The 23795-nt window shown below is 37.5% G+C and overlaps 1 protein-coding gene across 4 annotated transcripts in view; it reads left to right on the top strand.

The window, feature by feature from the left end:
* The window catches only part of LOC126198967 (uncharacterized), a 157706-nt gene that overhangs the window by 114409 nt on the left and 19502 nt on the right, over positions 1-23795 (top strand). For 2 of the 4 annotated variants that reach the window (XM_049935620.1, XM_049935624.1), the window contains 2 exons: positions 1915-2057; positions 20473-20658. In XM_049935620.1, the coding sequence (XP_049791577.1) occupies positions 1915-2057; positions 20473-20658 (329 nt within the window). The remainder of the gene's footprint in view (positions 1-1914; positions 2058-20472; positions 20659-23795) is intronic. The other 2 variants (XM_049935621.1, XM_049935622.1) reach the window with 2 other exon arrangements.

Here is a 23795-nt window from a genome sequence, read left to right as displayed (position 1 = left end):
GCACAACCCCTTGATTGCTCCACACAACTGCATCATGTGATAACACGGGAGAGGAAATTTCAAGTCACCTGGTGTACCTCAAACAGTTGTATTATGTAGTCGAAACTACACCTGTCTCTGTATTTCATTTCTCAATAAAACCTTTAATTTTCGCATAAAAAATTAAAATCTACTTTTTTTATTATTTATTTATTTATTTATTTATTTTTTTATTTGCGCATGCATTCTTTCTCATTCGATTTTGAGGAAACTTTTTGGTAAAGAAAATTTATTTATTTTTGTCATATATTCTGATATCATAGCTTGATAATAAACTGGTTTTCTTTTCACTGTTGCCCATACTTATTATGATACTTCAAAATTAGATAAAACGCAGCACGTTTTGAAAAGTTTGCAGTAAAAAACATAATCTTTGGCGTGTCTACATATGATGGATTTTAGGTCCTACAACACTATGTACTAAATGTAGCTAACATATCAAAATTATTTTTTAATTCTGGATGGACAGGCATATCTCTTTCCAGTCTTGAGTAAATACGTGACGCAATTGGAAGTTGCGCGTGACAGCGCTGGCAGTGAGGCCTCACACACCAGGCTATTTCTGGCTGCTGTGTCATGTTACTTGTAGTACTGTTCCTTTGGGAACATGAGTGCCACATTGATACCCGTCACAATGCACAAAATTTATGATAACGTGTTGTATCACATATTGTATCGCCTCAGTGAGAGCTGTGCCTAATGGATACAGTGAATCGTTTGACAAGAGAGATATCAATATCAGTAAGAATTTCGAAAGCATCACTATATGAAACTGCTGTGATGAATCATGCTTTCAAAGTAAGAAAAATAATAATGTTCATGTTCTCAGTATGCCGCATTCAACTCTAAAAATTGCAAATGATTTCAAATGTCTTTCAGAAACAATAAAAATTTTAATAAAACTAAGTATGGTGCAGGTATACTTCGCCAGATGACTGAGAAATATTCAATGAAAGCTGATTCACAGAAACAACCAATAGAAGTGTTCTACAATATGTTTTACTTTGTTGGAATAAATGTACGTTCTTTACAGTACAGTTGCAGGAAAAATTATCAACTGTAAGCTGTTTCTGCAGAAAAGAACTAAGGCTTGAACATGGGGAAAATAGTTCCAAATAGTATTTACTGTAATCAACAGTGGGTCAAATAATGAAGACAAACCAATGAGTAAGGAACAAAGATGGCACTGCAGTGTGTCAAAATGCAAGAACAGGATGACTGACATGTGTGACACGTGACACCTGTAGAAAGCCTGTGTGTATGAACGGTAGTAAAGTAATCTTGAAGCAATGAATTTATTTCCATTCAGGTCTCCTCATTATCAGAGAACATAATTTTATTTTAGTAGTATAGATTCCCACTCACCATATAGAGGAGACATTGAGCCGTAGACAGCACAACAAAATGGCTGCTACACATTTGAACTTTCGGCCAAAAGGTCTTCTTCTAAAGTTGAAAACACACATGCACATTCACACAAGCTCAGTTCGCACATGACCACAGTCTCCGGCCACTGAGGGATCTTTCAAGGTAGCACATCATCCACTGGGCCTGATCATGGCAACTAATTGGAAATTTGTCTCGTCTTCATAGTTATGTGATTGATGGTAACATATTGCCTATTGCACAGAAATTGCTATGATGTAGGCATATGCTAATGTGTACAATTCTTTATGTTTCTTCTGTCAATGTACATCTAGATATGGTCTCAAATTTCTTGCTCCAGGGCATCATATGGGCAGCATCATATTAAATTCAAATGTACTGCAACATAAACATGATTTTGATATTGAAAGTTATCTGTTGGATGCATTTACTTCTCTTAACAACCAAATCTTTCTCTTTACTTATTCTGTTTTGTAATTTATTTTGTAGGCCGGATATCTCCTGAACACTTACCTGTGTCTCGTATGGTGTTCAGAAGCCTCAACCAGGAGGATTCTGGTGTTGGTAATGAAGCTTCCATCTCAAAGTCAATAGATGATGTGAGAGTGCTTCCACTAACATCAGAAGAGGAGGTACAGTTTACCACTTATTATTAATAATAAGTATGCAGTAATTGTGTTACCTTGGCACTTGACATTTTGACTAAAGGGAAGAATAATAGATTGCGACTCACAACACTATGCTGTTAAAAAGGTGTTCCTGAAGAGAGCCCTCTGTTTGTAATATCATAATGAGATATCTCAAAGAGAATGGCATCCTCAACACCAATTGGCAGGGTACCAAAAACATCCATCATATGAAACCCAATACATGCTTTTCTCACATAACGACATTAAAGCCATGTCCATGGCAATTGGGTGGATGCAGCATTTCCTGATTTTCGTAAAACGTTTGCCTCAGTACCATACCAATTTTTATGAACAGTGCATAAGGCATCAAACAAAATTTGTCACTGGATTGAGGATTTCTTGACAGGGAGAATGAAACCGAAGTACTACTTATCTGATAAGTAGACATTTAGTATTCAGTTCCATTAAGCCCAGCAGTGGTGGAACACTACATGCATCGTAAACTGTCACAATGGTTAGAGTCGACAGGTAGAGGCACGTTAGGTAACAGTAGCTGAAAGAAAGAGATCACCATCTGGGGGACTTCCCATTACGGAAATTCCCATGACTGGCCAACAAAATCAGCAGTTAAATCCCTATCTTCCATGTGCATGTCAAGTGGGGTTACTAAAATGGCAAAGAGGGCTAGAATCTGCCTACCCAGTATGGGGGAGCATGATGCAATGGAAGCAATTGCCAGGACCTGGGAGACATCAGTATGGGAGGCACTTAGAAGACATTCGAGACCACTGACGACAGTGGTGCCTGTTCTGGTACTTCTTGCAAAGGCCCAGAGACTATTGGGAGCAAAAGCATTCTTGCAGAACGTGGCAGGTCCAATGATTCAATCGTTGGTGAAGCCAGGTTGATGTATACAGGTGTGACCCGCAGCTAGTGGTAAAAGCGGGCCAAGCGGCTATCCCCTGTGACCTGGAAGTGGGGGTAGTGAAGTCCAGATTGATCTGCACTGGATATCTGGGAACCTAACTGGATATATTGCAGAACTTGTGGAAGAACTGGATTACACCTAAACGTCTTAGCTATGTTCTGCAAATTTATCGAAACTCATAAAGCCATTGTCCAGTTGGTTGTGTAACTGAAAACAAACAATGTCCTGGCACACATATTCAGAATGCGGACTTGCCAGAAGGTGAGACAGCACCTGCTATCAAAAAACTTAATTGCATAACATTTTTAAACACTACGTGGAGGCCAGTGCCATGCCAGCCTCATTTTATATCAATTACATTAGTTTTTCCTCCACGAACTTTGTTTCATAAAGCATAAATTGTGGGAAAATTACAAATATGTTGACACAAAATTGAGTGGAAATTAACATTGTAAACATGGGAAATTTGATGGGAGCAACAAAGGGTGTAGTAAATGGAGGGAAAATATTAATTCCGGAAACATAAAAGCAGGGTTATAATGTATATTGACACAGTCCCAACTTCATGTTCAAGACCAATATCTTCCATAAGTTTTCACCAAGAGGCAACCAAAAATATGCCTTCGCTAGACTGATATTTGAGAATTGTTAATTTCCCAAAAATTTAGACAAGTGTTTATCTGTATAAAGGGTCATTCCGTGTCAAGTCAACACAATTTTGAACAAAAATTTACCTTTACCTCTCAGATTTTGATGAAATTTTGTGTACCCAGTGTCCCCAAACAGTTATGTATGAAAACCATAAAATCTCTTCTTTTCCATAGTTTAATTAAAAATTTATGAAGCCTTGAATCTTAAAATTTTCGTTATAAATTTCTACACCCTGGAGTAGTAAATTGCCATTTTCTCCTGAACCAGATGAGATACAGACCTGCAAAATGGGTCATTTTAAAGCTCTTTATAGAGGCTTTCATTTGGCATGCAACATGATGGTGTTTATATTACAATCATTTAAAAAAAATATATTTAAATTTGAATTTTCTGAAAAAGCCATATTTTTAAAATTAAAAAAAAAAAAAAAATCACAAAATTTCCTTGCACTATACTCTTACACCTCGGAAAGTTTCATTTTGGGATCATCATGGGATCAGGTCATACTACAAGAATTAAATCTAGTGTATTAACAAATGCCCGAATCACGTCAGGTGAGACGTATGACACCACATTGCAAATTGTGCCACTACATCATAAAATTTGTGGCATCCTGTGTGAACAGTAGCTCGCAGTGTCCCTGCAGAATGTTAATTTATGTGTACCTCTGTTTGCCTTTTGAACACACATTTTTGAAATCTCTGTCCAAAACTTCAGAGTAGGCCTATATGGAGTGAAATCGGGCATACACTGATGTATTTTTTAAATTCTACATTATTGCTATTTGATTTTAGTAACTTTCAACACATGTTATGGAAGACCTAAAAATTGTGTTCTAGCAGCCCTCTGTGATACATACACGTGTGTGTGTGGGGGGGGGGGGGGGGGGGGCGCGCGCGCGCACGCCACCATTCATCAAAATTTGAAAATACGAGGTTGAACTTGGTAACAAGTGGAGAAATATAGACATATACACATTGTCTTGCAAAGGTTCTGTGCAATCCACCATCAATAGATTGGCAGTTTGGAGACTAATTCATGCTCTGGGAATAAGGAAATCAAGACCATACTTCAGAAGGCATTAGAAGAAAAGCTGAAAGACGATGTCACCTTTCGACAGTGGTTTTCTGTGGATGGGTGTAAATTAAAACATTACAAAACTCAACTAAAGAGTTCATCAATTTATTTGGAAATAAGCTATCTTGGTCCATCATGACTTTATTGCAAAACAAAGTTAGTGAACTGCTTATAGATGCTGACTCTGAAATTATCGGTATATCAGAGCACCACTTAAATAATTTGACAATTCGGGGGCTTCCTTTACCAGGATACAGATTAGCTGGCTGTTTTTCAAGGAGTTCCTTGCGGGGTGAGGGAGTGGCTATGTACATAAAAAACAGTATTCCATTTGAGTCCATAGACGTATTATGGCACTGCACTGAATAGATATTTGATATGTTGTGCAGGGGCAGTTGAATTTAGTGAAACTAAACTTCTAATTGTTGTTGTTTATAGGTCCCCTAATTATGAAATTATGACTTCAGAGCATTTCTGCTCGAGCTAGAGAGGGGTCTAGATTCATTTTGTAGGAAGTGCCAGAAATTAGTTACATGTGGTGAATTCAATATAAATTTTGTATATGATGGTGCAAGAAAAAGGATGTTGGTAGATCTCATAAATTCATATGATCTGATGCATGCTGCGTTTTTTTCTAACTAGGGTGCAGGGGAACAGTAGCACAGCCATAGACTATTCATTCTTCATTTATTAGATGGGCATTCTGTTAGCAAAAGAGTGAATGGCCTTTCAGACCATGATGCACAAATTTTAACACTAAAAGGCATTAGTACTGAAACAAATGTCATATTGAATTACAAACTATGTAGGAAAGTTAATCCAAAAGCAGTAGAAAGTTTTTTAAACCATGTCAAGGAACAAGAGTGGTAGGATGTTTATAGTGCTGATAACATAGGTGATAAGTATAATGCTTTCCTTAACACATGTCTCATGCTCTTTGAGAGTTGCTTTCCTTTAGGACATTCTAAATGGGGTACTAGCAGTAATAGGCAGCCCAGGTGGCTGACTAGTGGGATAAGGATATCTTGCAGAACAAAGTGGGAATTATATCAAAATGTTAGAAGTAGTCACAATCGTGCTACAGTAGCCCATTACAAACAGTATTGTAAGGTGCTTAAAAATGTTATTAGGAAGGCAAAGAGCATGTGGTACGTAAATAGAATAGCTAATACACAGGATAAAATTAAAACCATATGGTCAGTTGTGAAGGAAACGTCTAGTCAGCAGCACAAGATCGACGATATAAAGTCAGTTCTCAGTAAAAATATTTTTGTTACTGATAAATCAGATATGTGTATACAGTATTTAACAATCATTTTCTGAGCATTGCTGGTGAATTAAATAAAAATTTAGTTTCTACAGAGAATCATATAACTTTTTTGGCAAATGCCTTTCTGAGATTGATGTCTGAAATACTCTTCTGTGATACAGACAAGAGGGAGATTGAGTCAATAATTAAATCACTGAAGACTAAGGACTCTCGTGGTTATGATGGCGTGCCTGGCAGAATATTAAAGTACTGTGCTGCACATGTTAGCCCTGTATTTAGCCATATTTGTAATTTTTCCTTTAGGAATAGTAAGTTTCCTGAACTATTGAAGTCCTCAGTCGTAGAGCCGCTTTATAAAAAGGCAGAAAGGGATAATGTAGTTAGTTTTAGACCTATTTCTATGCCATCAGTGTTTGCAAAAGTTATTGAAACGGCTGTGTATGTAAGGATAATTAATCATTTTCTATCACATGATTTGCTATCAAATGTACAGTTCGGCTTTAGAAGTCGTTTAACAACAGAAAATGCTATGTTCTCTTTTCTCTGTGAGGTATTGGGTAGGTTAAACAAAAGGTTTCGAACGCTTGGCTTATTTTTTGATTTAACTAAGGCATTTGGTTGTGTTGATCACAAAATATTGCTCCAGAAGTTGTAACATTACAGAATACGGGGAGTAGCTCACAGTTGGTTCACCTCTTACTTTAGCAACAGACAGCAGAAGGTGATTATTCACAATGTTGAGAATGGCTGTGATGTGTGGTCTGAGTGAGGTACAGGCAAGTGGGGGGTGCCCCAGGGATCAGTGTTAGGGCCACTCCTGTTCCTTATTTATGTAAATGATATGCCCTCTAGTATTACGGGTAACTCTAAAATATTTCTGTTTGATGATAACACTAGCTTGGTAGTAAAGGATGTTGTGTGCAACATTGGCTCGGTTTCAAATAGTGCTGTTCATGACCTTAGTTCATGGCATGTAGAAAATAAACTAACGCTAAATCACAGTAAGACTCAGTTTTTACAGTTTCACAATATTAGCTTATTCCCAAGAAGCAGCTTTCACTCAGTTAATACTTGGCAGAAATCAAACCTGCATTTGTATCGGACTTCCTTAACTCTTGTGCAGAAAGGTGTGCAGTATACTGCTGCAACCATTTGCAATAAGCTACCACTCAAATTCAAAAATCTTAGCAGTAACCCATGCGCTTTCAAATATTAACTGAAGAGTTTCCTCATGTGTCACTCCTATTCTGTCGAGGAATTCCTTGAAAAATTAAGCTGATTCTTGTTGTATTGTTGATTGCGTTTACTTAAACTTATGGCTTGACTATTTTCAGATTCGTAAACATTTATTTTTATCTGCTTTTATGTTGTAGTTTCACGTACTGACACATTCCAAGACCTTGGAGATTTGTTCCTCATTTTGGTTCTACGGAACTTGACGTGTAAATAAATAATTTTTTTAAAAAAAACGAAGTTCATTTACGAAACACATTATAGAAAGCCTAAAAGATTCACAGTTTGCTGTGTATTGCGATTTTTCTGAGAACTACTCATTTTTGATGCAGGATGAGGTCCAGAGGTATCATTGGACAAGTCAGCAAGCCACTCTTCACACATTTGTTGTGTACTACAAAGGAGAAACAGAAACAGAGTATCTCAGTTGTGTTGTTATTTCAGACTATCTTGAACATAACGCTGTAGCTGTGTTCTGCTTCCAGAGGACTCTCATTGAATTCTTGAGAAAGCACTTTTAACCTAAAAAAATTACTAATTTTCTGATGGTGCTGCTGCTCAGTACAAAAACAAGAAATTTTTTTAAAAATCTTTGTTTTATCAAAGTGATTGTGGCGTAGAGGCTGAATGGAATTTTTCAGCAACTGCTCATGGAAAAGGGCCGTGTGATGGAGTTGGTGGCACAAAAAGACATTGGCAGCATGAGAATGTTTGCAACATCCATATGAGGCTCAAATTCTTACACTTCGGCAGCTTTATCAAGTGGGCCATGGAAAACATCTCAGGAATACATTTTACATTTGTAACTTGGGACAAATACATAGAGACAGCTATATTTTTAAACAGTCGCTCAGCAAAGGTTTGACAATTTCAGTGGCTGAAACGGTTCATGCATTCATTCCTGTAGTTTCAGGCAACAAAAATCTTTGTCAAGATATTCTCATATTGCTCAAAGTTCATTACAACAGTTGATTGTCAGACCCCAAAAAATACTGTCATTGACAGGTAGAAACGGGTACATAACTACAGTATATAAAAACAAGTAGTAGCTTGTATACATTTTGGGGAAATATGAAGAACAACTAAAGGTGACACTTCTTGATCCATGTGGTTCATCTCCTTCTTTTGCATATCCCGAGAAGCCAGATGTTATGTGGATTCATTTGGTGGATGTTCAGTGTAAGGTGAACTTAGTGACTCCAACAGGCTGAATGTGCACCTTGCCTGAAAATGACATGGTCAAAAGCAACAGAGCCTTTACAGTTAATTCTAATTTATAAGAAGTTGTGATAGACACAGCTATTCATAAATGTCAGTGTTTTTAAATTAATTTGGTGATTTTTCAATGTAGAACCTCTGTGAAAGTCGTTTTTCACACAACACATGGAAATTGAAAATTTTGCAACATGTGATCCCATGATGATCCCAAAATGAAACTTTCAGAGGTGTAAGAGTATTGTGCAAGGAAATTTTGTGATTATTATTTTTTTTCAGAATTTTAAAAATACTAATTTTTTTTTAGAAAATTAAAATTTAAAACTTATTTATTTTTAAAAAATGTAAATTTTAACGTGGTCGTATTGAATACCAAATGAAAGTGCATCTAAAGAGTTTTAAAATGACACAAGTTGAAGGTGTGTATATTGCCGGGTTCCAGAGAAAATAGCAATTTACTATTCAAAGGTGTAGCAATTTTTAACAAAAAATTGAAAATTCAAGGGTTAATAAATTTTTAATTAAATAATGAAAAAATCATAACTATGTATGGAGACTAGGTACACATAGTTTCATCAAAATTTGAGAACATCAAACTTAATCAGTGTGTTGATTTGACATGGAATGACCCTGAAGTAAGAGATAAGAAACTGTATTCACTTGAGCATTAATTGTTTGGTTAAAGTACCCCTACAACCAACTAAAGCCCCCTTCCCACTGCCCCAGGTCTCCTGAGCACACTACCATGAAGCCTGCTGAGTGGGAAACAGAACTTGTGATTGCTGTAGTCTGTCTAGTTCAACCTTAACCTCTTACTTAATGGCCAATGGAATTGGGTGGGCTCTGCAAAATCTGGGACTTACTGTAGGCTTCAAGACAATGTGGGCTTGAATGTCAACTGCTTTCCCCGAACATGGCTCAGTGGTGCAAATTGGATATGAAGTGTATCAGTGGCAGCACAGGTTACAAATGAATGGGTACCGATGAGATGGAGAGTGCATTTCATGAAGTAATGAAAATCCAAAAGTGGGATGTGTGGCAGCATTATATATATTCTCGACTGACAGATCTGCCACAACCAGAAATGGCAATGTCTGGGACAACTAGTGATAATTGACTGTCAGTTGCATGTGCCCTAGAAGGGAAGCCTCATGGTGGCCATACACCCACAACTTTGATTGTAATTCACTGAGTGGGGGAGTGCCCATACTAAAATTTTTATACTGATCTGTAACTCAGACTGAGACAGAGGTATTTAAAAGAAAAGTTGCTGGAATATCTTGCACTGCTGCATATAACAAGGTTCTACATGGTGCCAGAACCTGATCCTGACCTGAAATATTTATCATCAATTTTAATGGGTTGGTGTCACTGCCTGGTGCCTGCTGTGCTACAGCAAACTTCTGCGATGTGACCTTTGTTAAACAATTACAACACTCATATCCATTATGTGGACATCTCCATTTGTGATGCAAGGAAAACCAGTCTGATCAACTGAGAAGCAAAAATGTAGCACTGCAAATGGCACTAGGTACAAGCGCAAGATTGACGAGAACACTGCTAAGTGGTCATCGCTGAACTTGTTTACCACTTTAGAGCCTGTTACGGAAACCCAAACAGGGTGGAGTTCCTCCACGCCCACATCAGCATGATGGCCAATACAAAAGGCAATACAAAAGGTCTACTGCCATCTCTGCATATTGGTTAGTTTTCACTAAGTGAGGTCTCACAGGATATGGGTAATGCGATGTTTACGTAAGTCTGCTTATGATTAATCATTAATACGCACTCATCTGAAGATAGATTGGGTCAGAAGTTGAACAAAGAGTATCAGTTTGAAGGGCACAGGAAAAAAAAAAAGTGCCAAGGCAAGGGCCTGGGGAAAAAAACCTCTGCAATAGTTGGGTCACATTGTAAGAGCAGTAGCCGTTTTCTTACTGCCTTAGACAGGTCATGCAAAGGTAGATTTTGTTAGTAGTGGGTAACACGCAGGCAGATACCTTTGCTATTGTGAAGCAGTGTTACTCGGCATCTGCAGTTGGATGCAGGTGTTGGCTTCTCAGTCAGCATCAGCATACCTTTAACAGTTGGGTTCATCATCTGTTAGTGTCCAGTAGGTCATATATTGGATTATTAGTGTAGGGTAGCATTGGCGGTTTGTTTGTGTGTTAGTGTGTGAGCTTTCAGCTTCCATGGGGTAGCCTGTTGGTCAGCTGTGATAGCAGTTGGCATATCCAGTCAGTATGGCTTATGTGCAGGGGCTTGCCGATGTTGTTGCTTGTGAGTCTGTCTTAGCTTGCCATAGATGTTTATGCCCTAGCTAGCAATGTCTTTGGCCACTTTTGCTTCCACTTGCGGTTGAGATCATAGTTTCTCATAGTAAGGACCGTTCGAGCATTCCTGTTTATGGAAACCCAATGCACTGTGTTGTTATGACTTTGTGCCAGATGTGGAATGTGGAAGTCCACTGGAAAAAGTTTCTTGTGCTACATCCAAAATTTCAAATACACGTGCAAATCAACCAGGAAGGAGTTAGCCTGTCATAAAGCCTGTGTGTGGATATCCTTAATATTCTTATTTAGTGGGTAAGCAAATCACTACTACATCCACATGTGATTTACCACCCTCACATGTAAATCCACAATCTAAGATGCATAACTTACAGAAAGTGATTTGCGATGTTGTAAGAATTGTAGCCTTTCCAATACTACATGTATTTTGTTGGAAAAATCTGCAGATAATAAAGATAATAAAGATAATACATCAGACAACTGTAACACCTACAGATTAGACAAGGGGCTAAATTCTGAACCAAGTAATATAACTGAGGACTCTTAGAGACCAAAAAGGACTGTTGGTGATCGGGAGGTTTAATCTCACATGCCTGAAAATGCAGTGCAAAGTGTTTTTGATAAACTTCCCATTCTTCTTAAGCCTCATTAAATGGCTGAAATACTGGACTGGCTGGCAGTGGCTGTGACTGTTGCAGAGGTGAACTAGTTAGGTACTTGATCAAGTTGTGATGATAGTTTACATATTTCTGCCAAAGATCGAGAAATCGGACATCCTTAGTAGCGTTTGGTGACCCAAAACTGTGACCATTTCATTGCCAATGTTATAATTGTCACTTAGGATCAACAATGTTTACAGAATACAGTTAACTTCTGTAACAATAAATAAAAATTGCCTATTCGTCGATAAACCAAACAGTAATAGTTCTCAGTGAGCCTCAATATAAATTAATGTGACATAGTTCTTGATTAAGTTGAATAAAGTCCATTCCCCTACTTACCTGATAAGCATGCATTTAGTAATCAATGTTCCATTAAGACTAGCAGTGATGTAAATCATAAATTCATAATTCATAGCACTTGGTAGTACATGTTCTGAGGCATCAAGGGATCACCAATTTAGTATTGGAGGGCAGCGTGGAGGGTAAAAATTGTAGAGGGAGACCAAGAGATGAATACACTCAACAGATTCAGAAAGATGTAGGTTGCAGTAGGTACTGGGTGTTGAAGAAGCTTGCACAGGATAGAGTAGAATGGAGAGCTGCATCAAACCAGTCTCAGGACTGAAGACCACAACAACAACAACAACAACAACACAACAACATGCACACAAAATCATCAGCATTGTCATCATAACAGTGCTGGCTTGAATATTTAAGATAATGATACTGATAGCTGTAATACAAAATAAAATTGTTCTGCAATATGAACTGCATTATCTAAAGTATACAGATAATGAGAACATAATTGCTTTGTGGTTTGAAGAAAGTCAGGTGGATTTGGTTAACTTAACTTGCCAATGTGTGGTTCTGTGTCTTAGTTGGTAAGTGTCAGACTACAAGTCCAGAGGTCCAAGGTTCAATCCTCAATCAGTCTGAGGATTTTTCACTTATCACTTGTTCCAGTTTTGGCACTGATTTGCTTATGTAAAAAATGACAAGTTGTGCTGTGGTTCAAAGCCCATGTTAAACTATAGATACTCCTATAACTGGCTGGTTGTCATTTCAGGAATACTATCTCCACCAGTATCATGCTTATTATAACACTGCCGGGTTCAAACCAGCCTTCATATTGAAGAGAGCTTTGTCTTATTCTCCTGTTGGGTTTTATGAACAGTTTAGACATATTTGTGTGTGTGTGTGTGTGTGTGTGTGTGTGTGTGTGTGTGTGTGTGTGTGTGTGTGTGTGTGTGTTTGTAAAACTATAGTTATATAATACTTAGAAGTTTCAAATTTTGGTTGACTAGATATTTCAGATATCTGAATTTTGCCTTGTTTAAATAAGACTTAACCAAACCAAAAATTGTTCACTTACTGGTCTCTTTACAGTCACATAGTAACGGGACTCTGTCTGAATACAATGGACAAAAGATTTTCATCTGCCATCCTGTCAATATTATTAATTATTGTTCAATGTATGTTCTGGCCAATGCTATTTCCAATCTTCAAGTGAATATGACAAGTTAGAGAAGCTAACTTGTCATGTTCACTTGAAAGATAGAGAAGCTATCACATGTCCATGAGTGTCAAGCGAACTCAACAGATTCACAGAAGTGTACAGTACTTTGGGCTGCAACATAATACTCATAATTTCATCTTTAACCTGTTCTGCCTTGTTTGATATATTACTGCATGTCAGTTTCACAATTGTGGCTAATTCAAATTGTGTCAAAAAATTGGACATAGTGTTCAAATTATTGTGAAAAATGCTTCTGCTCGTTCTTAAAAACAGACAGTGTCAGATGAATTCCCGCAGAATGTTTTAGACTCTGTGTTTGACAATGACACTGAGCATAGGTCGGAACTTTCACCATATGGCCAAGGTAATAAAAATCTGAAGACACTCTCACTTGTAGAGTAAAACTACCAACAAAGCAAATTATACACAAGCTTTGGCAGTTTATATATACATTAATTTCTAACAGTCGTTGCAAGTTTAGACAGATGCACTTTAGATTATGAACAATTCTTACGTAATTGCCCTAGGGGTTTAACATCCAGTTCCTGAGAGTTCCTGGCAGATTAAAACTGTGTGCCGGACTGAGACTCGAACTCGGGACCTTTGCCTTTCGCGGGCAAGTGCTCTACCAACTAAGCTACCCAAGCACATCTCACGCCCCGTCCTCATAGCTTTAATTCCGCCAGTACCTCGTCTCCTACCTTCCATATCAGTGCACAGTCTGCTGTAGAGTAAAAATTTTATTCTATCCAGTTCCTGGTTTCTCCAGTATACTGCTTACATTTGAATTCTTTCAAATTAACAGCTTTTCTAATTTTTGTTAAATATTTGACATTTGTTTCTCTGTGTATGTGTGTGTGTGTGTGTGTGTGTGTGTGTGTGTGTGTGTGTGTGAGAGAGAGAGAGAGAGAGAGAGAGAGAGAGAACTGTTCTGGAAGCTGCACTTGTTCTGATGACCCAATCTCAGAATTTTGTTGATTCAAATTGCTTTTATATTATTATACTTTTGGAAAAAATAACAACAATGTTATTTTATCCCAAACACCTAGAGACAAACATTTTTGCCATACTTAAAATTTCAGAGTTGGTTTCCGGTTAGATAATGCATCAAATCCTAATATGGAAAACACAGTGCTTTTGCAGTACCAGCATCATTCTGCAATTTTACCATGTGAAGATGATTGATCTGATATCACTATGCATGCACAGATGTGGTTTTAAACAGGAGAGCTCTTTGTACTTTCGCCAGTCGGTCCCAAAATATCATGGCTGCAAATTATTGACGTCAGGCAGTTTGCCAAAAATTTCATGGCACCATCTAAAAACAGTTGTTCATCATTCTTCATGTAGAAAGAGCACAAATACGTCATTCATTCAGTATATTAATGGATTTTCCTTGAAGAATAAATACTGTAACAGTAACAAAATGATAAAAGTATTTGTGTGTGTGTGTGTGTGTGTGTGTGTGTGTGTGGTGTGTGAGAGAGAGAGAAGAAATAGTACAGGAAATGAGATATGTAAAGTCTATCTATTATTGAAGTTTTATGGATTTTGATCTGTTTAGAATTATTTGGAGTTTCAAGAAGGGAGCCAATGTTAAAGAAGGAAACTCAGGAGAGACAATAACACCATGAACTGAGAGATTGTGTGAGAGCTATATTGTGGTATGTGTATGCAAGAAGACAACTTACCAGAAGATAATTGTACTCTTGCATGTGGTAGCATTTTTTTGTGATCTGCTTCTGATTATCTGATTATTTCACATCCTAGAGCCAGAACTGTGTTGTGTAACAGTAGCCAAAATGATGATTTTGTTATCTTTTCAATTCATTACATGTGACAGCAGATGACTAGTATGATGAAACACGATACTTGGTAGAATAAGGTAATTTCTTTTAATTCAGAGTAAAGCAATGAATTTTATTTTTAGATAATTTTTACTTTTCTAGTCACTTTCATTTAGTTCAAGTACTAAATTACTCAGATTCATGTATTTTACTATTACTATATATCGAACTCTGAAATTTTAATTTAAAACACAAGCAGACATTATTATACTAATTAGAAAAATGAATTGTGCATAATAAACCACAGAACAACTAAAAATCTTGTAGTTGCATAGAGTTGTCAAAGATTCTCCACATTAATTTGGCTTGCTAGTATGCTACTGTAGTTATGAAGTAGTATAGAATTGATTTCCAGTTTCATGATGTTTCTGCTTCACTAATTTTCATTCTTATTTAATTTTATTAATAATTCCTTTATCTATAAGCTTATAATTCCAGCACATAGCCAAACAATGTCATTGTAATACAGCTTTCATCTTTTATTATTTCCCCATTTTAAATATGTCTTTAACAATTACAGAAAATTTCCAGTGATTAATGTAAATGCCTCAGAGTGACAGGGAATTGTTCCCATTGTCCGAACCCATAGTGTGCTGTATTTGTTGTTGTTAGACTGGTTATTGTAATGAATCATACCATCAAACAAAAATGTGAAGTGTTGTCACCAAACTTACAATATTAAAGCATCTGTTTTAAAATGTACCACTCTGTTGAGAACTCAAGGACTTTAAACACCAGTAAGCCACATCAAAAGTGGGAAATGAAAAGCACAATACAAAAATAATAGCAACCAAATACAAGGGTGGTTTGAAAAGTTCTCGGAATCACCAAGAGAGGTCAGCTCTAGCGCAAAGAGTTGTTCACGTGATATTCATTGGCCTGTTGCCTGTAAACATGTGTCACATCAGTGCTCTTGGAAGAAGAGAGCTGTGGCAGTGACATGACTGTTGTTGTTCCCACATAGTGATTTGTGAAGATGGAAAAAATCGAGATTTGAGCAATGATTAAGTACTTTGTAAAGAAAGGTATGAAAGCAAAGGACATCAATGCCAATTTCCAGAAAACACTGGGGGACTTTGCTCCTTCATATTCAACTGTTGCCAAGTGGACAAATGAATTTAAGTTTGGTCGGGAGAGCTTAGATGATGATCCACGCAGTGGTCGGCCAATACGTGTCACTATTCCAGAAATCATTGCAAAAGTGTACAAAATGGTCATGGAGGATCGCCGATTGAAAGTGCACGAAATTGCTCATGCTTGCCAGATGTCATCTGAAAGGGTATATCACATTTTAACTGGAGAAGTAGAAATGAAAAAATTGTATGCAAAATGGGTGCCGTGACTCTTGACGCTGGATCAAAAACATGTGAGGATGTACATATCAGAAAAATGTTTGGCCCATTTTAGGAGAAACGAACAAGATTTTTTGCACTGGTTTGTGATCACAGATGAAACTTGGGTGCACTACTATACCCCAGAGACAAAACAACAGTCAAAGCAGTGGAAGCATGCTGATTCTCTGCCACCGAAGAAAGCAAAGACAATTCCTTCAGCGAGAAAGGTCATGGCATCAGTGTTCTGGGATGCAAAGGGAATTCTGTTTGTAGCTTATTTCCCCACTGGGCAAACAATTACTGGAGAATACTATGCTAACCTCCTGGACAAATTGCAACAAAAGATACGCGAAAAAAGGCCAAGGTTAGAAAGGTAGAAAGTCATCTTCTATCAAGACAATGCGCACCCGAACACATGTGCCGTCACCATGGCACAATTACATGAACTAAGGTATGAGTTATTGCCACACCCACCTTATTCACTTGATATGACTCCATCGGGCTGCTATCTCTTGCCAAAACTGAAAATTTTTCTTGGCGGACGAAGATTCACTTCAAACAAAGAATTGATAGCCGGAGTTGACAACTATTTCGCAGGCCTGGAGGAAACACATTTTCGAGAGGAATCAAGGCACTGGAACATCGTTGGATCAAGTGGATTAATCTACAAAGAGACTACATTGAAAAATAGAAAAGTTTCCAAGAATTTTTCAACCCACCCTCGTAAAATTTTATGAAGTTTCCAATAGACAGTTATTTTTACACTTTTGTTCATTAAACAACATACCATTGGTAAATACCAGAACCAATACATCAGCAACAAAGTGCAGAATGTCATATTTCCTGATGTTACATAATTTAAGTTTAGCTAAGTATTATAATGTAATATGTGTTATGAATGGTCATCAGGCTAGGAGCTAAGGCTTGTAATGCATAGCGTAAAGTGGTTCTTGCTTTGTGACTGGTATTGACATTATTAAAACTTAATTTTCATAAGTCAGCCACAGGGACTGCATTGCCTAATACAGCAAGCTGTATACGTCATAATTTAACCTATCTAGTGGACAACAGAAAAGTAGCTGTGGTGTAAAGGCATTACTGTGACACACTTATTGTGTATGATTGTGTTCTACGCTACTAGAAAATATGCTGTTCAAGCCATACTAAAATAGCTAATGCACATGGCCACTGGATGCTCTATGCGATTATGTACTTGCAGTAACTATTTGTTGTGTGTGCTGCAGCCTCCTCCCCCTGTAAGCCATAAACCACAGCAAATGCAGGTTTAAGCTGATAAATACAAAGCATCTACACAGATAAACTTAAAAATGTTCTAACAAAACCAGAACTTCCAGTCCATTGTTGCAGAGTGACCCCTTTCATAACTTGGTCACCCTTACACAATCTAGTAATGTAACTCCTTTCAGTCTCTGTACAGTCTAACAGTGAACCTCCTTTCAACATCTTATTAATGTGGAGCCATTCGTCAACTGTAACTGTTACGTGATACCGCACCGAGGAAAGTCACAAACAATAATTGCCACTGTTGCACACTTGTTCTTGGTCACAAGTGCATGTATGTTGATGTTCCTTTGGGTGCAACAGTACACGTGACTATCTGTGCGCAATTTAACTTTATGTTAAATTTAACAGCTAGCAAGAGTTGTTATGAATCTTCCTGGTTCTGGGTAATGCACTTTCCACCAAATCTGTGAGCACCAAGTTCCAGAACATATCAGTTTTCGCATTATTGGGAAACGTACCTTGAGGTCATTTTAATAATTTTATAAATTATATAGGAGCTTCACATGGTGGAGGGAGGAATGGAAAAATTTAGGAATAAATAAGTAGAAATGAGCAAGGCTTTGTTCTCTTCGCAGTATTACTTAGGAATTACTATGAAAAAAAAGTGTTCCTGGCACTAAATAATATGTGTGAGACTGTTCATCAATGGTCAGTTTATCAAAAGCCAGTAATACATCAGCAGTAAATATGGAGGAAAATCAAATGAAAACACTATCAGAAGAAGGAGCCACTGGTTCCGAAAGCTTGCATATTTAAATAATTTTAGATTTCTATTGTCCTGCCACCACTTGGTGAGTAGATTTTTTACCTTTCAATTACATTATGTTTTCAAAAATTGATTATTTTCATTGATAAATAAAAACACAGATGTATTAATTACTCTTGAGATGCTTAGACTAACAAATTCGTGATGAAGATCAATTTGAATACTTACACAGTGAGAAATGTCATATAGTTGAACTGCACCCTGAATCAGGACTGAAGCTACTTTTGTAAAACTGAATCACTCTAAAAGACCCAAAAAGATTCACGGTGGGAAGAAATTGGAAACATTTAATTTTAACTGTTAATGTATCCACTTGAAATTTTTAAACCCCAGGTTAGTAAGTTGAGCTTTGTGACACGTAGTTGCTGAAACTGTCACAAGGTTTAATGCTGGCACAGCACAGAATTAATGAAACAAATTAAGTGTTCAAATTTAAGTGTTTGAGACCAGAGTTTGTAGAGAAAATAAATTACTATCCACTATAGTGACCATCATGAAAATAGGCAGATAAAGGTCATCTGTCCGCCCCCGGTAACTGAGTGGGCAGTGTGACAGAATGTCAATCCTATGGGCCTGGGTTTGATTCACAGCTGGGTCAGAGATTTTCTCCGCTCTGGAATTGGGTGTTGTGTTGTCCTAATCATCATGCTTTCATCCCCATCATCGCGCAAGTCGCTGAAGTGTCATCAAATTGAAAGACTTGCACCCAGCAAACGGTCTACCCGACGGGAGGCCCTAGTCACATGACATCGTAATCGTGAGGTCATCTCACCATCTTACAGAATTGCCAGTTAAAGATAATTTCAAATGTTAGTAAAAATTACAAAATAACACTAAATGTTTCTGTTTTTAGTCTAGAATGTGATAGAGTACTTGACAAAAGAAAATTCTTGCACGCCATGACAAAAAAAAAAAATAAAATAAAAGCTAACATTACAAGAAATTTTATTTTTACTTCAACCTCTAGGAAAAAGTATATGAACAATCTCAAAGTTTATAGATGCATGTGATACTTACTTTGTCTTGAAAACATAAAAGTATTCTGACATGAAAAATAAAATACCATAAGAGCTGTGAAACTGTTTTTTTGTATAACGAAACAGTCATCACTGGTGAATTTGCATTGTGTTGAACCTTATAGAAACATCCAGTGAGAAAGTTGTGTAGAGGACTGTAACATTAATTTTAGTAACATTTGAGACATCATTATTGTGTTATCACCAATGAATGCAATGTCTCCCCATAAAAATTTTATTTACTGCTGTTCATCTCTGCACCATCACCCGAAACACCAATACACACAATACAAAAGCAACTGCAGAACTTTCAGGCCATTACTTCTGTTAAACCCGAACAAGACATATTTATTCATATGGTTTTGTGTAACCTAAATTTTACCTAAGTATACTACAAGACTATTGTCCTTAGCATGCAACAATTGCATTGTTCACAAAAACTTAGATCTTGCTGATGCAGTGTCTCAGAATGCCATTAAAAATTCTTGTCCCTCATTAAACTTTCTGAACCAACAACATATGAGTGAAAAGATGACAGACAGGTGTCTCTTAGCCAGAATAATTAATTTTACCCTGTATTCTTCTAATCATTGGATACCCTCCAGTGTCGTCACAACCAAGCACAATTTTAGGCACCAAATTTTTGTTAAAATTGTCAATGTCCATAGATTTCTGTTCTCATTTGTAACCTTTTCTCAAAGAATGAAAACACTTCCTCATATCGGGAGTTTCTGCTGATGTTACTGCAGTGTTAATATGACATACAGCCAATTTGGAAATACCATAAGATTTGTATTACTCCTGGCTTTTACACCATTGGCCAGATCAGTGTAAAAACTTCAGTACATTTGATACTATAGTTTGAGTTTGTTTTCAAATGTCTTTGTCACTGTTTATGCAAGCTGATTGGTATAGCAATACAAACAGACTTTTGCTCTTGTTTATGCTCACTACAAAACACGAGTCAGTGCATGTTTCCTTGGAAAACAGAAACCGCACTTGAAACCACAATATCGTGTGGGAATGCTGAACGTAAGTTAGTGCTAACCTTCATTGCTACAGTGTGTATGTGGCAACAAAGCTGTGAAATGGACAGATCACAAAGATTCGCATCTGAAGATGGCACACAGTGGGTATGACATTGAACTACCTATTTTCATGATGGTCACTATAGTATAAATTTGTTTGGAACTGGAAATGGGTAGCCACTCTGCTTATCCTTTGTGATTACTGAGATATACTTTACATTTTTCATGTAATGCAATTCTGAGTTGAGGCAGTCATTTATATTGATGTCTGATTTTTAGGTAGATGTCATGGCAACAGATGGAGAGCCAGCTGCATTTGTGAGTAAAAGCCTTCGTGAAATGCTGGAAGGTTTGCGTAGACGATCCCAGCAACTTGGAATGCCAGCAGATGGAACTGATTTTCTGAAACTGCCACCACCATATCCGTCACTACCACCAGAACCTGGGGGGTTGTCACAGATAAGGGCAAGAAAAAACACACATTTTTCCATTACATGAAATGGAATTCAAAATAATTAATGGAACTATTTTCTTTATAATTTATGATATTAGAAGAGCATAAATTTCACTCTACCATTTTCATGGAGAACCACATTTTTTAAGTCAGCAGTTATTTAGGTGTGTGATGCAAGACTATCACTTACTTTAAAACTGATATTTTCAGGGTTAAATGATGTGCATGAATAGAACAAAATACTTTTGCCTTAAAATGAATGTATTATTTCTCAGAAGCGTAGATAATGATTGACAGAATGTGCTTCCATACTACTCTGTACCAACAGGGTGACTATGTTGGACAAAGGATTACAATTACCATCTACACATGTATTCTGCATGGTGGGAGAACACAATGGGGAAAAGATATCCATATAAAGAGTACAGAAATGAGAGGGAGGCTAGGAAAAGAGAGTTGAAGAAGGGAAGAGAGAAGCAACAAATTCAAGCAGTAAAAAAGGGAACCTATAAAAGCTACTGATGAAAAGTCAGATAAAAAGACCAGGCAAGAATTTCTAGATGGAATGAAATAGCTGGTAATAACATTTACTTAACTTGCCATGCTCCTGTAAATTAATTGGTGAATCGTACATAGCAGTGCAAAATAATGATAATTAATTGGGTTGGTTAGTAAGTGTCAGGCTGCAAAACCAGTTGTCCACGATTCAGCATCTGTTGGTCCTAGGATTTTTTCTGTCACTTACTGATTTTTTTTATCTACAGCAATAATTTTTTAACATGCAAAATTCTAAATAGGAAACATGGTTTGGAGACCACTCTAAACCGTAGGACCCCTCCTATAACTGGGTGGGTAAATGAATTCTGAAATCTGAGACTGACAAGGGTATACAAAGGAAGAGCAAAATGTAGGTAAGCTTTGTATAGTTAAGGCAGAGGCTGTTGCTAAGAATATGGTGTTGTTGTTGTTGTTGTGGTGGTGGTCTTCAGTCCTGAGACTGGTTTGATGCAGCTCTCCATGCTACTCTATCCTGTGTAAGCTGCTTCATCTCCCAGTACGTACTACAGCCTACATCCTTCTGAATCTGCTTAGTGTATTCATCTCTAGGTCTCCCTCTATGATTTTTACCCTCCATGCTGTCCTCCAATACTAAATTGGTGATCTCTTGATGCCTCAGAACATGTCCTACCAACCGATTCCTTCTTCTAGTCAAGTTGTACCACAAACTCCTCCCCAATTCTATTCAATACCTCCTCATTAGTTACATGATCTACCCATCTAATCTTCAGCATTCTTCTGTAGCACCACATTTTGGAAGCTTCTATTCTCTTCTTGTCCAAACTATTTATTGTCCATGTTTCACTTCCATACATGGCTACACTCCATACAAATACTTTCAGAAACGACTTCCTGACCCTTGAATCTTAACAAATTTCTCTTCTTCAGAAATGCTTTCCTTGCCATTGCCAGTCTACATTTTATATCCTCTCTACTTCGACCATCATCATTTTGCTCCCCAAATAGCAAAATTCCTTTATTACTTTAAGTGTCTCATTTCCTAATCTAATTCCCTCAGCATCACCCGACTTAATTCGACTACATTCCATTATCCTCGTTTTGCTTTTGTTGATGTTCATCTTATATCCTCCTTTCAAGACACTATCCATTCCGTTCAACTGCTCTTCCAAGTCCTTTGCTGTCTCTGACAGAATTACAATGTCATCGGCGAACCTCAAAGTTTTTATTTCTTCTCCATAGATTTTAATACCTACTCTGAATTTTTCTTTTGTTTCCTTTACTGCTGGCTCAATATACAGATTGAATAGCATCGGGGAGAGGCTACAACCCTGTCTCACTTCCTTCCCAACCACTGCTTCCCTTTCATGTCCCTCGACTCTTATAACTGCCATCTGGTTTCTGTACAAATTGTAAACAGCCTTTCACTCCCTGTATTTTACCCCTGCCACCTTCAGAATTTGAAAGAGAGTTTTCCAGTCAGCATTGTCAAAATCTTTCTCTAAGTCTCCAAATGCTGTAAACATAGGTTTGCCTTTTCTTAATCTAGCTTCTAAGATACGTCGTAAGGTCAGTATTGCCTCACGTGTTCCAGTATTTCTACAGAATCCAAACTGATCTTCCCCGAGGTCGGCTTATACCAGTTTTTCCATTCGTCTGTAAAGATTTTGTGTTAGTATTTTGCAGCAGTGACTTGTTAAACTGATAGTTCGGTAATTTTCACATCTGTCAACACCTGCTTTCTTTGGGATTGGAATTATTATATTCTTCCTGAAGTCTGAGGGTATTTCGCCTGTCTCATACATTTTGCTCACCAGATGGTAGAGTATTGTCAGGATTGGCTCTCCCAAGGCAGTCAGTAGTACTAATGGAATGTTGTCTGCTCCCGGGGCCTTGTTACGACTTAGGTCTTTCAGTGCTCTGTCAAACTCTTCACGCAGTATCATATCTCCCATTTCATCTTCATCTACATCCTCTTCCATTTCCATAATATTGCCCTGAAGTACATCGCCCTTGTATAGACACTCTATATACTCCTTCCACCTTTCCGCTTTCCCTTCTTTGCTTAGAACTGGGTTTCCATCTGAGCTCTTGATATTCATACAAGTGGTTCTCTTTTCTCCAAAGGTCTCTTTAATTTTCCAGTAGGCAGTATCTATCGTACCCCTAGTGAGATAAGCCTCTACATCCTTACATTTGTCCTCTAGCCATGCGTGCTTAGCCATTTTGCACTTCCTGTCGATCTCATTTTTGAGATGTTTGTATTCCGTTTTGCCTGCTTCATTTACTGCATTTTTATATTTTCTTCTTCCATCAATTAAATTCAATGTTTCTTCTGTTACCCAAGGATTTCTACCAGCCCTCGTCTTTTTACCTACTTGATCATCTGCTGCCTTCACTACTTCCTCACCCCTCAGAGCTACCCATTCTTCTTCCACTGAATTTCTTTCCCCCCATTCCTGTCAATTTTTCCCTTATGCTCTCCCTGAAACTGTACAACCTCTGGTTCTTTCAGTTTATCCAAGTCCCATCTCCTTAAATTCCCACCTTTTTGCAGTTTCTTCAGTTTTAATCTGCAGTTCATAACCAATAGATTGTGGTCAGAGTCCACATCTGCCCCTGGAAATGTCTT

The sequence above is a fragment of the Schistocerca nitens genome, chromosome 8 (assembly GCF_023898315.1).
Source record: "Schistocerca nitens isolate TAMUIC-IGC-003100 chromosome 8, iqSchNite1.1, whole genome shotgun sequence".
In the NCBI taxonomy this organism is placed as follows: domain Eukaryota; kingdom Metazoa; phylum Arthropoda; class Insecta; order Orthoptera; family Acrididae; genus Schistocerca; species Schistocerca nitens.
Note: the sequence above shows the minus strand (reverse complement) of the source record. Positions and strands in the feature narration are given on the sequence as shown.